The sequence below is a fragment of the Schistocerca cancellata genome, chromosome 8 (assembly GCF_023864275.1).
Source record: "Schistocerca cancellata isolate TAMUIC-IGC-003103 chromosome 8, iqSchCanc2.1, whole genome shotgun sequence".
Classification (NCBI taxonomy): domain Eukaryota; kingdom Metazoa; phylum Arthropoda; class Insecta; order Orthoptera; family Acrididae; genus Schistocerca; species Schistocerca cancellata.
In genome coordinates, this window is record NC_064633.1 from 57,094,459 (window position 1) to 57,113,594 (window position 19,136).

Below are 19,136 nucleotides of genomic sequence, written 5' to 3' on the forward strand. Positions count from 1 at the left end.
CGGTTCCAGACTGAAGCGCCTAGAACTGACTGGTCACACCGGCCGACGGAAAAGAAGTAAATTAGTTTTTCGGTTTATCTGGCATCTTCAAAGACATTAAATCGAAATATCTCGACACATTCGCGCATTTTTACTCTAGTCCCCAGAACTGCGAGCTCTATTATTGTTACACCTACCTCCTGTTACGTGTATGGTGAGGGGCTTAAGAACAAACAGGCACAAATGTATGTGCTTCTAGACAGGAGGATGTATCTGATTCAAAATGGCTCTCAGCACTATGGGACTTAACATCTATGGTCATCAGTCCCCTAGAACTTAGAACTACTTAAACCTAACTAACCTAAGGACATCACACAACACCCAGTCATCACGAGGCAGAGAAAATCCCTAACCCCCCGGGAATCAAAACCGGGAACCCGGGCGCGAAAAGCGAGAACGCTACCGCACGACCACGAGCTGCGGACAGGATGTATCTGAAATGGGAAGTATCTATAAGAGTGGGGGTGCATCTACCATGGGCAATGGCCGAGAGTGGAGATGCGTGCATCCCGAACTTTAACGACAGGTTGTGTCATAATTGTTCTTGGCAGGGCTGCGTCCCTCGGTGGTGGCTGTAGGAAACGTGGCGTCGTAAGTATCTGAAAGTACGATCGAACGGATAGCAGCCGATACCGCAGGCCCGAAATCTAATGCATCGATAAAAAAATGATCAGAGCACAAGCGACTCATTGAGACATAAACTCACAGTCTTCACACAAAGATAAGGTAAAATATCAGACGGAGAAATGAGTAGAGGGTCCGTGAGAAGGACAAGTGCCTACCGACAAACCGAGGCGTGTATGGGTATACGGCATGAAATGTGCCCGACAGCAGAAGATTTTCTCTTTTGATCTGAATTTACGCCCCGCTAAGGGGTATTGGCACGGTCACATTCGTGTTCAGTGAGCAGTACAGTGTGTAAACTTTTAGATGGCAGACCTCTCCCTAGTCTTGAATCGGTAGAAGTCGGAAAACGTCGGGAGGCTTCGGTAGGCACGCAGTTTCAACTGCTGCCAACATTACGTAGCTGACTGTGTTGTACAAGGTAGCCATTGTCGTCTGCTTGGTTATTGTTTTGCGTTGTACTGTTCTGCGTGTTTTTACTGTGCAGTTGTGCTAAACATTATCAAAATGAGTGAAGAGGCAGTTGCTGGCCCACCTCGGGAGTCGCCAACAACCCCTACCGGCAGGCCTACGGTTAGAAGGAAACCAGTATTACGTAGCGATGCTCGAAAAATTATATTGCGTGTGATTGAATGCTGCGAAAGGGAAAGGGAGCAGAAAAAATTGCTTCACACCATTTACAAATCTTCAGTGAGAGCTGCTACATACACAGGACAAAGCATGCGTAGCACTGGAAGATTCAAACAGTTTTTCAAGAATCATCCTGGCGTATTACCACAAATGCCTGGCAAGAAAAGATGAGTTTCCATTTCAAATATTTTGTTCGCGATCACTTTGAAGAAGCCCACTATTTCGTCCAAATTAATTTTTCCTTGCTACCGTATTGCTTTGTATGAAAACACCACTGGTTACTGTATTATTTCGAAACACATTCATATTACAGTACATTGCAATCGGATGAATGGTTTGTGAGCACATAGTAGACAAACATAGATACATTCATTTATATATATACGGGGTGTTACAAAAAGATAAGGCCAGACATTCAAGAAACATTCCTCACACACAAAAAAAGAAAATATGTTATGTGGGCATGTGTCCGGAAATGCTTACTTACCATGTTAGAGCTCATTTTATTACTTCTCTTCAAATCACATTAATCATGGAATGGAAACACACAGCAACAGAACGTACCAGCGTGACTTCACTTTGTTACAGGAAATGTTCAAAATGTCCTCCGTTAGCGAGGATACATGCATCCACCCTCCGTCGCATGGAATCCCTGATGCGCTGATGCAGCCCTGGAGAATGGCGTATTGTATCACAGCCGTCCTCAATACGAGCACGAAGAGTCTCTACATTTGGTACCGTGGTTGCGTAGACAAGAGCTTTCAAATGCCCCCATAAATGAAAGTCAAGATGGTTGAGGTCAGGAGAGCGTGGAGGCCATGGAATTCGTCCGCCTCTACCAATCCATCGGTCACCGAATCTGTTGTTGAAAAGCGTGCGAACACTTCGACTGAAATGTGCAGGAGCTCCATGGTGCATGAACCACATGTTGTGTCGTACTTGTAAAGGCACATGTTCTAGCGGCACAGGTAGAGTATCGCCAATGAAATCATGATAACGTGCTCCATTGAGCGTAGGTGGAAGAACATACTGACGAAACTAAAATGAGATCTAACATGGAAATTAAGCGTTTCCGGACACATGTCCACATAACATCTTTTCTTTATTTGTGTGTGAGGAATGTTTCCTGAAAGTTTGGCCGTACCATATTGTAACACCCTATATATATATATATATATATATATATATATATATATATATATATATATATATATAAAATGTACATGACGATTTCAGTTTCGTTTACGAACAACATTTAAAGCGACTTTTACTTCCAAGCCTTTCGTCTCCTTTCATGCAAGCATGAGGCGCAATTTGTAGTGCCAGCACTGCAACTGGTAGGCGTATCTTTTCCCCCCCCCCCACGCCCCCCCCCCCCCCCAACGGCTCCACGCCCCTCGACAACCAATGCTTGCTTCCTCCTCTCCCAGCACTCCTCTCATAACTCTGCCGTGTTACAGTTAGCACACCGTAGCTACTTGTTTCACTTGTGTGTCAGTCCTGCGGCCAGCACGCGGTTGAGTATGGCGGTGCGGTTGTGTGTTGCAGCGGTGACGGACGGCCCGCGCTTCCTGCAGCCCATTCCCAACGTGACGGTGGCGCTGGGACGCGACGCGTCGCTCTCCTGCGTCGTCGACAACCTGGGGCCCTACAAGGTACGTGCTGCCCGGCCCACGCCGGCTCCGAGTGAGGGACACTCAGTTTTTATCGTTATTCTCACTTTTTTATTCTTTGTTTTTGTTATTTTTTGTTTTAATTCGAGTTGATTCCGTATTTCTAGATTTCCGGAAAGCTTTTGACACCGTTCCTCACAAGCGACTTCTAATCAAGCTGCGGGCCTACGGGGTATCGTCTCAGTTGTGCGACTGGATTCGTGATTCACTGTCAGGAAGGTCGCAGTTCGTAGTAATAGACGGCAAATCATCGAGTAAAACTGAAGTGATATCAGGTGTTGCCAGTGAAGCGTCCTGGGACCTCTGCTGTTCCTGATCTATATAAATGACCTGGGTGACAATCTGAGTAGTTCTCGTAGGTTGTTCGCAGATGATGCTGTAATTTACCGTCTAGTAAGGTCATCCGAAGACCAGTATCAGTTGCAAAGCGATTTAGAAAAAATTGCTGTATGGTGTGGCAGGTACCAGTTGACGCTAAATAACGAAAAGTGTGAGGTGATCCACATGAGTTCCAAAAGAAATCCGCTGGAATTCGATTACTCGATAAATAGTACAATTCTCAAGGCTGTCAATTCAACGAAGTACCTGGGTGTTAAAATTACGAACAACTTCAGTTGGAAAGACCATATAGATAATATTGTGGGGAAGGCGAGCCAAAGGTTGGGTTTCATTGGCAGGACTCTTAGAAGATGCAACAAGTCCACTAAAGAGACAGCTTACACTACACTCGTTCGTCCTCTGTTAGAATATTGCTGCGCGGTGTGGGATCCTTACCAGGTGGGATTGACGGAGGACATCGAAAGGGTGAAGAAAAGGGCAGCTCGTTTTGTGTTAACACGGAATAGGGGAGAGAGTGTGACAGATATGATACGCGAGTTGGGATGGAAGTCATTAAAACAAAGACTTTTCGTTGCGGCGAGATCTTTCTCTTCCGAATACGAAAATATTTTGTTGATCCCAACCTACATAGGTAGGAATGATCATCAAAATAAAACAAGAGAAATCAGAGCTCGAACAGAAATGTTTAGGTGTTCGTTTTTCTCGCGCGCTGTTCTGGAGTGGAATGGTAGACAGATAGTATCATTGTGGTTCGATGAACCGTCTGCCAAGCACTTAAATGTGAATTGCAGAGTAATCACGTAGACGTAAATGTAGATGACTTATGCGTATACCCTTCGACGTAGTCTCGTTGAGATTAACACACTTTCTCCGACGTCCTCTCAGTGAATAAACAGATACTCTTCAACGCGTTTCTTGAAGGTTGCATAATATCCATCCAGCCTTTGTGATTACAGGTGCACGAAATAGCTGACGTCTTAGGCTTATCACAAGAGTAACAACTACTTTGTATTAATAATTGACTGTGAGTGTGGACAAGAAAAATCTGTTTAGTTTTATAGCCTATTTCGGTGTCGTCTTTGTCTGTATCGATGCTTCTGATCCTTGATATCGGTGTTATTTTATGGCTACTTATTTTTCGAGTACTGTTTACTCTTCATTTTTTTTCCAGCTGATGTTGCAAGTTAATAGTTATTGAGCTCATGCACCATATTTATTTACATTATTCAAAAAAAGAAACACATACAAAAACCTGTTTCTGCAACAATACACTGGTGAAATTTTTTACGAAAGAGGGCGTTTTCTTAATTTCGAAGTTCTCTTCTGAGACTTAAGGCTGTTGATGAGCATTTCACTATAGTGTGAAAACAGCTATTCGAAGTCTACAATCGAAAACTTGAAACAGTTCGCCTCCAGCAGGATAGCAGGTATTTGACAACATACAGAACAGTCCCTGCTGATACGGGTTTTTTTGGTGCTAAATTCTGAAACGTTTTATTTTCCTTGGGATATTTGTGCAGTCGCGACGAGTCTTGGTATCCATCATATAAACGTGGCAAGAAGCGGAACGCTACCACCGAAGGTAGTTGCTGTTATGAGATGGTGTCGTTGCAGGTGGCAAGTTCTCGTACACAGCCTTGTCACAGGGCCAAACAGCGTTGGGCAACATCAATGACAAAATGGTGACACCGCAGGTTAACAACAGTTTACTTCAATCTATCACAGAAAGCTTACAAATACACTAGTATGTAGACGTTACGTGGCAGTAGTTCAGTGTTGGCTTGCACTGATCTGTCTGTAACTCTGGCCTAGTTCTGGAACAGTTAATGACAGCTAACGATCACTTCTAGAATGAACAGCTTGGCTTGGCTTGGCGTCCACTGTAGGCACACTACAATCTTAAGTGGAGCCGTGTCTCGGCTGAAGTCCAAATCTGGCAGGTGGGTGTGCACTTGGGATCTGGTTGGGCGACGTTTCGCGGATGGGTAACGCGTAAGGTTTGCCTTATGTGCCCAGTGTTGGAGACTATCTTTTATCTCGCAGTCAATTGCCTGCTAGGTGCCTTCCCACATTTGGCCGTGTTCCGTATATTCTGCAGGACACAGACTTCTACTTCAGTCACCTTGTGCACAAACTGACAGTCCGCTGCAGCATTCAGCACTCTGTCTGCTCGTATAGTGTACCATAAACGCAACGTCTTTAACGCAGTGAAATGGAATTAAACCTCTCCTAAACTACTGAGCGGGGGATTTTAAACGATTTCAAAATAGTTTTGAGTAGGACGTAAACGACAGAGTATTCAAACATTTTGCTTCCTAATATTGGTCTGTTTCCTTACCTTTTGCAAACGTTGAAAGTGTGTTAGGAAGGCGGCCTTGTGGGAAAGTGGAACAAACAACAGACTCCAATGAAACGCCCAACAAGTGTGCAAGTGAGTACATATTGTAAATTAATGTCCTCTGACGCGTTTTCTGCCAGTATGTGAACGCCGATCTCAGGATCTGAGTCTAATAAACATGGGCTCTGAAATGCATACCTTAAGAGTTATGAGCACTTATTCAATAGAATGGATTTGTTTCACAATATCCAAGATAAATAGTGCTCCGAGCTCGTAAGGTATGCACTTCATAGACCATGTTCATTCCATTTTATTTCCTTGTTTTCATCCATGCTATCACCTCTCAAAATATTAAAAGCAAACAGCTCGCAGTTGCAGAGAGTTGTTTCACGATAACGAAGATGAAGAAGCGTTCATAGCTCTTAAAGTATGCATTTTAGAGTCTACTACACTTTTTTGCCTCGAATGGTCATTCCTGTCATATCCATGAATACTGACCATTCCTCCTACGACACCGTGTATAAAAGTGATATGAAGGAACTGTTTCTGTCAGACAGGCCTGAAGAAAAGTTTTTCACACTGTACGACCATCCGTTAAGTCAAATTCGCAATGACAAATTGCATGGCTTGCAAGATACACAAAGTAAAACTTCCGTTAAGGTGAGTAATTTGAGTACAAAATACGAATCGTGATTTAATTAATATAGATAATAAAAGTTCTTATCCCAACTTGGTTTGTTGAACCCGAACCCAAAAATATGACATTTCACTTGCAGAGTCAATCCTCACTTCGTGGCATGTCGTCCACGCTGTTGACCTGTAACCAGTGGGGCACGATATCCCATGTACAGGGCTATTACAAATGATTGAAGCGATTTCATAAATTCACTGTAGCTCCATTCATTGACATATGGTCACGACACACTACAGATATGTAGAAAAACTCATAAAGTTTTGTTCGGCTGAAGCCGCACTTCAGGTTTCTGCCGCCAGAGCACTCAAGAGCGCAGTGAGACAAAATGGCGACAGGAGCCGAGAAAGCGTATGTCGTGCTTGAAATGCACTAACATCAGTCAGTCATAACAGTGCAACGACACTTCAGGACGAAGTTCATCAAAGATCCACCAACTACTAACTCCATTCGGCGATGGTATGCGCAGTTTAAAGCTTCTGGATGCCTCTGTAGGGGAAATCAACGGGTCGGCCTGCAGTGAGCGAAGAAACGGTTGAGCGCGTGCGGGCAAGTTTCACGCGTAGCCCGCGGAAGTCGACGAATAAAGCAAGCACGGAGCTAAACGTGCCACAGCCGACGGTTTGGAAAATCTTATGGAAAAGGCTAAAGCAGAAGCCTTACCGTTTACAACAGCTACAAGCCCTGACACCCGATGACAAAGTCCAACGTTTTGAATTTTCGGCGCGGTTGCAACAGCTCATGGAAGAGGATGCGTTCAGTCCGAAACTTGTTTTCAGTGATGAAGCAACATTTTTTCTTAATGGTGAAGTGAACAGACACAATGTGCGAATCTGGGCGGTAGAGAATCCTCACGCATTCGTCCAGCAAATTCGCAATTCACCAAAAGTTAACGTGTTTTGTGCAATCTCACGGTTTAAAGTTTACGGCCCCTTTTTCTTCTGCGAAAAAAACGTTAGAGGACACGTGTATCTCGACATGCTGGAAAATTGGCTCATGCCACAACTGGAGACCGACAGCGCTGACTTCATCTTTCAACAGGATGGTGCTCGACCGCACTTCCATAATTATGTTCGGCATTTCTTAAACAGGAGATTGGAAAACCGATGGATCGGTCGTGGTAGAGACCATGATCAGCAATTCATGTCATGGACTCCACGCTCTCCCGACTTAACCCCATGCGATTTCTTTCTGTGGGGTTATGTGAAAGATTCAGTGTTTAAACCTCCTCTAGCAAGAAACGTGCCAGAACTGCGAGCTCGCATCAACGATGCTTTCGAACTCATTGTTGGGGACATGCTGCGCCGAGTGTGGGAGGAACTTGATTATCGGCTTGATGTCTGCCGAATCACTAAAGGGGCACATATCGAACATTTGTGAATGCCTAAAAAAACTTTTTGAGTTTTTGGATGTGTGTGCAAAGCATTGTGAAAATATATCAAATAATAAAGTTATTGTAGAGCTGTGAAATCGCTTCAATCATTTGTAATAACCCTGTATTGTTTGACATCTACATTGGATGGACGTCCATAGCATGCTTCATGTATTGTACGATACGCGTCTTTCGTCGAATTAGTTTCGTTGTTTGATTATGTGTTATTGCATGTTTCAGTTTATAAATAAGATGCAACCTCCAATGAGGTGACAAAAGTAATGGGATGTTGATATGCACATACACAGATGGCGCTAGTATCGCGTACATAAGGCATAAAAGTGGCAGTGCATTGGCGGAGTTGTCATTTGTACTCAGCTGATTCATGTGATACGATTTCCGACGTGATTATGCCCGCACAACATGAATTAATGGACTTTGAACGCGGAATGGTAGTTGGAGCTAGACAAATGAGGCTTTCCATTTCGGAAATATGTAGGAATTTCAGTATTCCGATATCTCCGCAGTGTCAAGTGTGTGCCGAGAATACCAAATTTCAGGCATTACCTGTCACCACGGACAACGCAGTGGCCAACGGCCTTCACTTAACGACCCCGAGCAGTGGAGCTTTCGTAGAGTTGTCAGGGCTAACATACAACCAACGATGCGTGAAATAACTCCGTAAATGGATGTGGGGCGTACGACGAACACATCAATTAGGACAGAGCGGCGAAATTTGGCGTTAAAGGGCTATGGCAGCTGACGACCAACGAGAGTGCCTTTGTTACAGCACGACATCGCCTGCAGAGCCTCCCTTGGACTCAGCACCATATCGGCTGGACGCTTTAGGACTGGAAAACCGTGGCCTGGTCTGATAAGTTCCGGTTTCAGTTGGTAAGAGCTGATGTTAGGGTTCGAGTTTGCCTGAGACCTCATGAAGCCAAGCTGCCAGGTTGTTAATAATGCACTGTGCAAGCTGGTGGTGGTTTCATAATGGTTTGGGCTGTATTTGCATGAAATGGACTGGGTCGTCTGGTCCAACAGATCCTATCATGGACATCATGCTCCCAAACAATGATGGAAGTATTATGGTTGACAATGTGTGTTGTAAGCGGGGCACAGTTGTTCGCGATTGGTTTGAAGAACATTCTGGACAGTTTGAGCAAATGATTTGGCCACCCAGACCGCCCGACATTGATCCCATCCAACATTTATGGGACGTCATAGAGAGGTCAGCCCGTGCACAAAATCCTGCACCGGCTACACTTTCGCAGTTATGGACGGCTGTGGGGGCAGCATGGTTCATTGTTTCTGCAGGGGACTTCCAACGACTTGCAGAGTTCTTGCCACCTCGAGTCGCTGCACTATACCGGGCAAAATGAGATCGGACGCGACCTTAGGAGGTACCTCACGACTTTTGCCACCATTTTATATTGTTACTTGTAATTTATCTCTTGTAATACTTATAGTTGATACATTCTGTATACGTAGCTCAAATCGCTAGTAGTAACTGTGCAATCGGACTTCTTGTTTGTACTGCTTTTATTTTTCCATATTCTTAGTTAGTGGAAGAAACTACACAACGCCTTCATTTACATTTCTCATGACATTGAGCTTGACGAGTTGTATTATAATTCAAGCGTTGATAATATGCAATTAAATATTAACTTCTTTATGCAGGCTTTAACTATACTCCTTCTGGCAACAGCCAATGTATCTTAGAAGAAAGATTATATTCGAAATCGGCTTTCATCGTGCAGGAGTCTGGAGCCTAGAGCCGATGTAGCCGCGCGTCTACCGGCCCTTCGTTCCATTCGCTTACATTAAAGACCGCCTCCCACGCGGTAGCAGTCGCTCAGTTATTGGATCCATATTGCTCGTCGATGAGGGATTCCACATTCACGAGGAAAGCAATAGGTCACGAACAGTACGCCTCCAGTCTAACGAGACAAAAAAAAGGAAATGGTTCAAATGGCTCTGAGCACTATGGGACTCAACTGCTGAGGTCATTAGTCCCCTAGAACTTAGAACTAGTTAAATATAATTAACCTAAGGACATCACAAACATCCATGCCCGAGGCAGGATTCGAACCTGCGACCGTAGCGGTCTTGCGGTTCCAGACAGCAGCGCCTTTAACCGCACGGCCACTTCGGCCGGAAAAAAAAAGATCACGCACTAACTGGCGTGGAATACAAACAAAAGAATCCACTTCTCATCTTCTCATCATCAGATTGTGCGGACGTCCTTAGCCAACGAGAAAGCTGAGGTACAAATCATTGAAACGTGCGTTGTGTCACCCCTTGACATGCACGTATTCCTAAGCACAGATAAAACTGTGGTGGGAAACGTTTTTCGACCTATGGCAAGGTTATGGTAGCCATAGAAGCATATTGTATACAACATCCATAACGGCATTCAGTGATGAGCTTCGCACACTCGAAAAAGTTTGGAAAATTTGCAGTGATGTAAAAGGGAAGTGCGTCGGCAAGTAAGCACACTTTCGTCCAATAGCACAGTCTTTCTCTACGAGAGACACAAATTCTCCCCTTGACGTTGAACCAAACATTTCTGATCGGTGGTACATCATACGAAAATCGATGCCACTGAAAGACCCAACAGTCAGCGTTGGAGAGTGTAACAGAGGTATTAAAAAATCTTAAATGGCAGTCTTTACAACCGAGACGCCGTCCATAGCGATAGAACCTCTTACATGGCAAAAAGTACTAATAATCTTCATCCCTCATGCTAACTGTCTTCTAGGCATCTCGCTGACGAAATCAGGTAGTTAACAGCGCACAGCAATTCTTTTCATTCTCCATTCGTGAATGGGGACAGACCTTTACGCTATCCGGTGGAAAGTATCCTGACAGCTAAAAGTCAAGGTTAACAGGGTGTTTTTCCACCCATCGCCTTTATGATGACCTGAGGACACATTCAGTATGTGAATGGGCGGCGCATTCCTACCCAAGAGCCGAAACCATGGAGGGTAGAATGCTGAACGCGGGGGTCTGGAGCGATGTCAACGTTACAGCTGTTCCCAGAGGCGCTCTGCTAGATTCACGTCGAGGTCCCGGGCAGGCGAGTCCACTTCAGGAATGTTATGGTCCACAAACCATTCTCTGACGGATGCTGCTTTGTGACAGTGCTGATAAAATCATTCATCATTTCCGAACTATTCCTTTACTGTATGAGGTACCGAATGCAGTGAAACGCATTTAGCGCTGTATGAAGCGCAGTAACGGAACCACATCCTCACTGTGAAAAATAACCTTACATTTTAAAAATAAAACCTCCTCCGTACTTCAGCATTGGCGCTTTCAAACTCACAAGTGAACTGTTCCACTGACTGCAAGTGAATTTTTCCAACCACTCTGCGCAATTCTCGACGGTTCCAGTCCGCCACCAAATAACGTATGTGAAACGCGTCAACAGTAGTGAACACGGACAATCATCAACTGTATAATGAAATGACGGCAGTGAAAATTTGGCCAAACTGAGACTCGCCCAGGTTTCCCCTTACCATTAGCTTATCTGAAGACGTTTCTGTGGTGTCACCGCCAGACACCACACTTGCTAGGTGGTAGCCTTTAAATCGGCCGCGGTCCGCTAGTATACGACGGACCCGCGTGTCGCCACTGTCAGTGATTGCAGACCGAGCGCCGCCACACGGCAGGTCTAGAGACACTTCCTAGCACTCGCCCCAGTTGTACAGCCGACTTTGCTAGCGAAGCTACACTGACAAATACGCTCTCATTTGCCGAGAGAATAGTTAACATAGCCTTCAGCTACGTCAATTGCTACGACCTAGCAAGGCGCCATTACCAGTTATATTGAGATTATAAAGCCTGTACCGTCAGACCGATGTTCTCCAATTGTGGATTAAAGTTAACTATTCCAAGAGCTTTGTACTTTATTTATTAGACTCAACTCCTTTAATTGTTCCAGACCTCACGCCAGTCATCGTGAGCGTAAACGAGTGCATTTCGGCCTCCTCTAGCAACACGGTGTTGGCTCTTCTGCCAACACAAAAGTTTCAGGGCCAGACTCAAATTTCCATATGATGTCAACCATGTGTCTACTACCTGCAGCCGCGTGGGATTAGCCGAGCGGTCTCGGGCGCTGCAGTCATGGACTGTGCGGCTGGCCCCGGCGGAGGTTCGAGTCCCCCCTCGGGCATGGCTGTGTGTGTGTGTGTGTCCTTAGGATAATTTACGTTAAGTAGTGTGTAAGCTTAGGGACTGATGACCTTAGCAGTTAAGTCCCATAAGATTGAACTGCCTGCACTGGTGCATTCATTATTCCCATACAGGGGAGTTATTTTAATTTCAAGTCACTTGCCCGATGTCGGCGGATGAAGACGATGTTGCAATTTTTGTCTTGTTCAGGAGTACGGTAGAATATTCACTGCAGTGTCGTATTTGTCCACCGACAATCCGCAAGGGACTTTCAGTTACGAAGTCTCCCCTATAGCAGAATACACATCATGGATGTAAGAGTCCAGGTTGTAGACTCTGACGACATATTAAGTTCGGATAGCCTATAAGTCGTGGGATCACTCGCGATAAGCGGGTTATCCTGGTTCGAGTCCTGTCCCGCACAAATTATCACTGTGGTCGTTCCATTAAACAGGTGATCGTTGTCCACATGGCAACTGTGAGCACGTTTCATGTATTTCATAACGGCTGTAATCGCCGCAGTGCCTGTTCCTTTGGACATTTCTCGTCGGTACAGGAATATACACAATAGATGCGCGAGTGTAAGTTGTAAACACACGGTTGGTGACATTTGGAAGTTAGTGTCTGGACGTAACACATGTTCGCATAGCCTAATGCAATTCCGCTTGGAGCGGCGAATAGCCGGACGTGTTTATTCTTCCGTTCTGTTGTAGTGTTTCGAGGCGTAGCAGTTCGTCGTTTATAAGGCATGTTGTGACTTCTGTGATCGGTTTTCCGTCGTTGTATCGTCTTTTGTGCTAATTTAAGTGGGTTTTAAGTAGCGGTTCCGGCTGATTCTATGTCATGAAGCCGTCCAAGCTGATCTCACATAAAGGTATGGATAGTTTTCCTTTTGCTAAGTCTAGCCGTAATGTGCAGCCAAGTTCCCGCGAAATTCGTGATTCGTTAGTGGAAACGTTTGATGTTATTTCAGCTCAGGTTTACAGGTTCACCCCACACTGAGTTTTATGTCTTCTTTGTAAAATTCATGAACCCACTCTAAACAGGCAGTTACTTAAACAGGGCAATCATGTTTCTTTCCGTCATAGAGATGGGTCAGTTAGTGTAGCCACCTCAGTTCTCCTGTGGAGACTTTGGGGGCAGCGAATCAGGGCGTTCTCCGGCCTCTGGGGATATTATGATCTTATGGAGTCGCCTCAGGATCGGGTGTGATCAGCACCCCTCTCCGTCCCCCCCCCACCCTCCCCCGCTCCTACATACCACAGCCTGGCGCCCAGCGACGCCTCCATGTCTCCGTGACGATTGCCGTCGACGGCGCTTCGGTTAGACTACCTTCGGAGCTTCTGCTGTTGATTCTTGTACTGCAGGAGTTGCCGCAGGTTGTTTCCAACTTGTCGCCTACTGCACCTGCTGATCCTACCCTGTCTGTTATGCCAGATGATCCCCCATTGGAGAGGCTTACTTTTCCTGTTCCAATGCGGGCACATTCAGATCTTGCGCTTGACCCTTTTTTTCTTCCGACTGCTGACGCCATTTTGCTAGCGTACACAGCGTGTGCAATCCGCACCACACTATCTCGCCCAGGAAATAACGGCGTAAGGGTTCTGAAGGGCACGGTTCTCCCTTGAACTCGTCTATGGACTTGGCAGTGGATCGATTGTCGGAATGTGACATAGATGGATTTTATTTTTTATCAAAACTAGACATGATTGTCTCAATGGGAATTCCGCGATCGTTCATTAAATAAAATATGGCGTTTGAGTCTTCGATCGATATTCTTTATTTTCAATTACCGGTTTCGGGCTAGCTGTCCATCTTCAGATCTGTTAGACAAAGTTAAAAATATAATGAATAAGAAAGATACACTTAGTGACAGAAATATCTTAGTTTACAAAAAGAAATTTTGGAACGTATTAAATGCCAACATACCATATATTGTAGTTACAGAGTAACTTGTCCGTACAGAACACTCGGTTCGCTGTCATAAGTAAAGTAAATTTCAATCTGTTAAAACCTTATATTGCAGTTTTTAAGAGTAACCTGATTGGTAACAGTAATAAGTGCCCTCTACCTATCTGTTATTATTTCACCGTATATATTAATGGCGAATATTCTTTTTAATAAAACAATATTTAAGGTAATAACATATGAATAATCTTTTTTGAATGGACCATGAAACGAAAAAATTTTACACTAATTTAAAATTTCTTTATAAAGAAACATAAAATATAATTAAAATGTAGATATTCTTTCGAAAATGTGCGTTTCCTCTTGTTTGTTTTGATTTGCGGGGGAGTGGATTTCCCTACGTCAGAACATATACAACGCCACGCCGAGTCTTCTTCCGCCGCGCACAATTCACCTCGCCGCCAGTACGCTGAGGGCCGTTCCGCTGTAGCTGTTTCTTACTGGGGCGAGCTGTTGCATTCAAGAGTGAGCTTAAAACAGGTCTTTAGAAATCTCATAATAATTCCTGTGCATAAAATCACTTTGCTCTTTAATTAGTAGGCCAGGGGTTTTTCTTTGATGAGCGTATATTTCAATCTCTTCGAGCACGTTGAGACTTTATTTTTGTCGCACTTTGGTAGATGACTCAGACATACACCTTTGTTACTTCGAATGTCAATGGCATTGAGTCTGAGTTAAGTCTCGCTGCTTTCTGTCAGTTCATTTATGATTCAAGTGCAGACTTTACATTATTGTAGGAAGTATTGTTTACCACTTATTCTCTTCCCGGTTTTCGGACCTATTCTAATTCGACAGGTACTACACTTCTTTTTATCGTGAAGACTCGTTCCCGTGACTGACACTGAAGTTCTTGATTCAGGCAGCGGGATTAGCTGTCGTGTTTTTGAATTTACCCTGGTTGTGCTTTATGCACAGTCAGGCATGGGTCAAATAGTGGCGCCCTCGAAAGTGTACAGAGAGGGGCTACCTCACCTTCTGTGTAAGAATCCTCGCGACCTTCCTGTGGGTGGAGACTTCAACTCTATGTTGCATCCCGTTGACCAGTCCACTCATTTTAATTTTAGTCATGATCTCCATGAATTGTTTCGTACAATGCGTTGGAGGGATTATTGGGAACACTCATTTCCAACATAGGTGAAGTTCATGCTTTTTTACTGTGATGTTCAGTAATAACTTGACAGCCTTTATTTGTCCAATGTTTTATGTTATCAGAATCTTGCAGTCGACGTAATTCCTGGACCTTTCACTGGTCCTCAGTCGCTAGGCATTCATTTTTTGAGTACAAATTTGGCAACCCCGAGGTTCCTGAGTTGGAGACTGCTGAACGCCGCCAGTCATCTGTTATCGTATGTTCTCGACATGCTTCTGCGACCATCGTGTGTCGGAGCGGTGGAACGTTGAGTGTCACAAGGTATGGTGATCTTCGCTTATTTCCCAGATCGTGAGGATGATAAAACGTCTATAAAAAGAATCCTCAAACTGAAGGTGTATTGTGTGCTGATGAGATGCATGGCTGTTGAGGAGGAAGAGTCACTAGCGGCAACCTGAAGCACTTCAATTCTACAAGGCTTATCCAGACAAGCGGGCCTCTGTCTCGATGCATTTCTTCCCTTGCTGCCCCTGGGAGCACTATGAAATGTAAATCGCACGTTTTGTATCCATAAAGTGCTCGAGGCACTTGCGCGGTAACTAAAATCGATCAAGAGGATGAAGTGTGGCGCTCTTCTGCTGGAGACTACGAGGGCTCCCAAGAACAGTAGCTGTTGAATGCCAAGCTACTAGGAGAGCATCCCATCAACAGTGTGCTGCACGCTGATTTAACTAGCGCTAAGGGTGTTGTATGATGCCAGGATGGTATGGATATGGATGCAAAAAAAAAAAAAAAAAAAAACTGCAACAAGAATGGCAAAACGGAAGGGTGACTGACGTCCAAAATGTTATGAAAATGATTGACGGTAAGCTCCAAAAGTCATCATCATTTATTCAGACATTGATTCTGCTGAAGTTGACGCAGTATATTGCAGCAGGATTTCTCTGCCTTAGGGTTAGATTTTATGCCCCAAATCCGATGCACTGCTTCAAGTGCCAATGCTTCGGACACACCACTTCGGATTGTAATGGACAGGCTACATGTGGACAATGTGGCAGTATGGAACACGAACAAGTTTTTCAATGCACTGTCTGATACTGGTGTGTTAATTGCTCCCAGCCGAATGTGGTTTGGAGCAGGAACTGTCCTGTCTTTGCTGAAGAAAGTAAGATTGAGACATGAGGAAGGGGCTTACGGCCACTCAGCCACTAAGCTTTGCCAAGTGTTTTGCCTCTGTGTTGAAACAGCTTGAAACAGCCTGTCCAGAAAGTCAGTGTTATCACTGAGACTATGACAGTTGAGCAGAACGTATCTCCTGCACTTGTAAACGCAGCTGGCAGTCTGCACTTCTGGTCCTGTAGCCCAATAATCCTATCGTTGAAGAACTGAAAGTTGCTGAACATAATGTCAGTGTAGGTAGCAAACTCTTACAGAAGATATCAGATGGGATCCAGCAGAGTGTTACCATTACTACAGCCTTGCAACTGTCCCCAAAATATAAGCTGGGGACGAAGGCCAAACGGCCAAAGCGATCCACTCTGAATCTGTTGCACCATGCGACCTTGTTACCGTATGAAGGACCTGACAATGAATGTACCATATCTGGTATGTAGGCAGACGTTTGCCTTAAGGTCCCAGCAAGTCCATCAAGTGGCCCACCCTATGCCGCCACCTCGGCATCACAATGGAACGAGAAGGGGAAAGGCAGAGCAAAACCTCACCGTTAAAACGGCTTCCATACTGCAGTGGAACATTAATGGGTTCAGGAAACATGTGGAGTAACTGAAACTGATAGCACAGGAACGCCCCTTATGCTTGTGGTTGCAGAAAATGCATTTTAAGGTGCCCAATTCCCCTGTCCTAAGGGACTATACACTCTATCGCAACGGCAACCTGACTAGGAAAACGGCCAAGGAAGGGATAACTTTATTTGTAAATATAATGTGCACCACTCGTCTGCTCTTCCCATGGCTATGGAACTGCAGCTGAGGTTCATGTATGTCACAGTATCACTGCTCGCTTTATTGACCTTTACACGATGCGATTGACTGTGAGACTCGTACTGATCTTACGGAACAACTTCCCTTACTCTTTCTCCTACTGGGAGACTTGAAAGCCCATAATATGATGTTGGGTTACATCTCCATTTGTCCTCAGGGTCAGGTTTTGGAGAGCCTTATGTTATCTCATGCATCCTCAATACACCTCTCATCATAATCCTCTCACTCACTTCTATGCTGCTACTGGGACATTCTCAGCATTCGACCTCTCTTTCTGCTGTGCAGCCCTTGTGGACTCTGTTTATTGGAAAGTCACTGAGGACCTTCATTCTAGCGACCACTTATCATGCTGTATTCACCTACTGGGTGGAGCCTCTCTGAAAGTTCGCATCATAATGGATGATCAGCTGGGACAACAGCACACTGTTTGGCCAGCTGGCTGTGACTGAATACCACGACAGCATCAGTAGTGGATGGACCACATCACACGAGTAATCCATTATGATCAGATGTGTAGCTCTGTGACGATTTGAGAGCCCCTCAGTAAATGCTGTTGCTTATGTATAGCAAAACCTGAATACAATGTACAGAAAATGGCAGAAAATTTTGCTCTGACTACTGCCACTACCAGCCAGGATCCAGCATTCCTTCATTATCGGGCCACCATCGAAAGAGGTCAGTTCTAACAATTGAGAGTGCTGTAACTGCCCATTCTCGATGTGGAAGCTGTGTGCAGCTCATGACCAAAATCCAATTCTGCATGCCGCAAACTTGAAACCAAGGAAATAGTCTGAAAAGATTTTAATTCGATATGATAGGCAACTTTCCCAACTCGTGGAAGGACGCAATTTTGATCTCTCCCAAACCAGGAAAGGGCCAAAGGTGCCCCAATAGTTACTGGAGCGTCGCCTTTACGAGCTGTGTAGCAATGATCTTGGAGTGAACCGTTAACCATCGTCTGTTATGGACGTTAGACACCACGAAACTCCTTAGCCACTCTCACTGTGGATTCAGGAGATTTTGATCCACTGTTGACAACCTGATCTTGCTAGATGTAGCTATTCATCAGACTTTCCTGCTTAAACAGCTTTTTGTTCAAAATAGCTCTGAGCACTATGGGACTTAACATCTGAGGTCATCAGTCCCCTAGAACTTAGAACTACTTAAACCTAACTAACCTAAGGACATCACACACATCCACGCCCGAGGCAGGATTCAAACCTGGGACGGTAGCGGTCGCGCGATTCCAGACTGAAGCGCCTAGAACCGCTCGGCCACTGAGCCGGCACAGCTTTTTGTAGGTATATTTTTTGACATCAGTAAGGCATACGATACAGTTTGGTGTGATCTCGTTCTAGAGCAGTTCTACCAGTTGGGCTTCCATTGCCATCTACCCATCTTTATTTGGTCTTTTTTATCAAAGTTGCTTTTTTCGATAGCAAGTTGGTGACGTGCTGTTTCGAATAAGGGAATGGTGTTTCTCAGGGCAGCGTTTTAAGTGCTACGCTCTTTGCCACAGCCAACAACAATATCATGTGTATGGTGAGTAGTTCTGTACAATGCACTTCATTTGTGGACGATTTTGCAGTTTTCTGTTCCTTCTCCAGTACTGCAACAGCAACTAGTCAGTTGCAACTCACAGTGAAGAGTGTGGAAGAGTGGGTTGCAGAGACGGGTTTTACGTTTCCTGCAGCGAAGTGTGTGTGTGAGTGTTCATTTTAATTGTACTCGCCGTATTTTGAATTTGCGTGAATTGCATATGTGGAACACCGTCCTCCCCTTTAAAGATGCTGTGCGATTTTTGGATCTCATTTTCAAGTTGTCATGATTCCCACATCTGATGGACTTCATCTACATCTACATCTACATGTATACTCGGCAAGGCACCCAACGGTGTGTGGCGGAGGGCACTTTACGTGCCATGGTCATTACCTCCCTTTCCGTTCCAGTCGCGTATGTTTCGCGTGAAGAACGACTGTCTGAAAGCCTCCGTGCGCGCTCTAATCTCTCTAATTTTACATTCGTGATCTCCTCGGGAGGTATAAGTAGGTGGAAGCAATATATTCGATACCTCATCCAGAAACGCACCCTCTCGAAACCTGGCGAGCAAGCTACACCGCGATGCAGAGCGCCTCTCTTGCAGAGTCTGCCACTTGAGTTTGTTAAACATCTCCGTAACGGTATCACGTTTACCAA

At 44.9% G+C, this 19,136-nt stretch overlaps 1 protein-coding gene across 1 annotated transcript in view; it reads left to right on the forward strand.

Moving 5' to 3' along the window:
• The first annotated feature begins 2,816 nt into the window (after window positions 1-2,816).
• LOC126095339 (lachesin-like) overlaps window positions 2,817-19,136 on the forward strand; it is a 177,905-nt gene continuing 161,585 nt past the window's right edge. Inside the window, exon 1 of the mRNA XM_049910144.1 lies at window positions 2,817-2,948. Within this exon, the coding sequence (XP_049766101.1) occupies window positions 2,817-2,948 (132 nt within the window). The remainder of the gene's footprint in view (window positions 2,949-19,136) is intronic.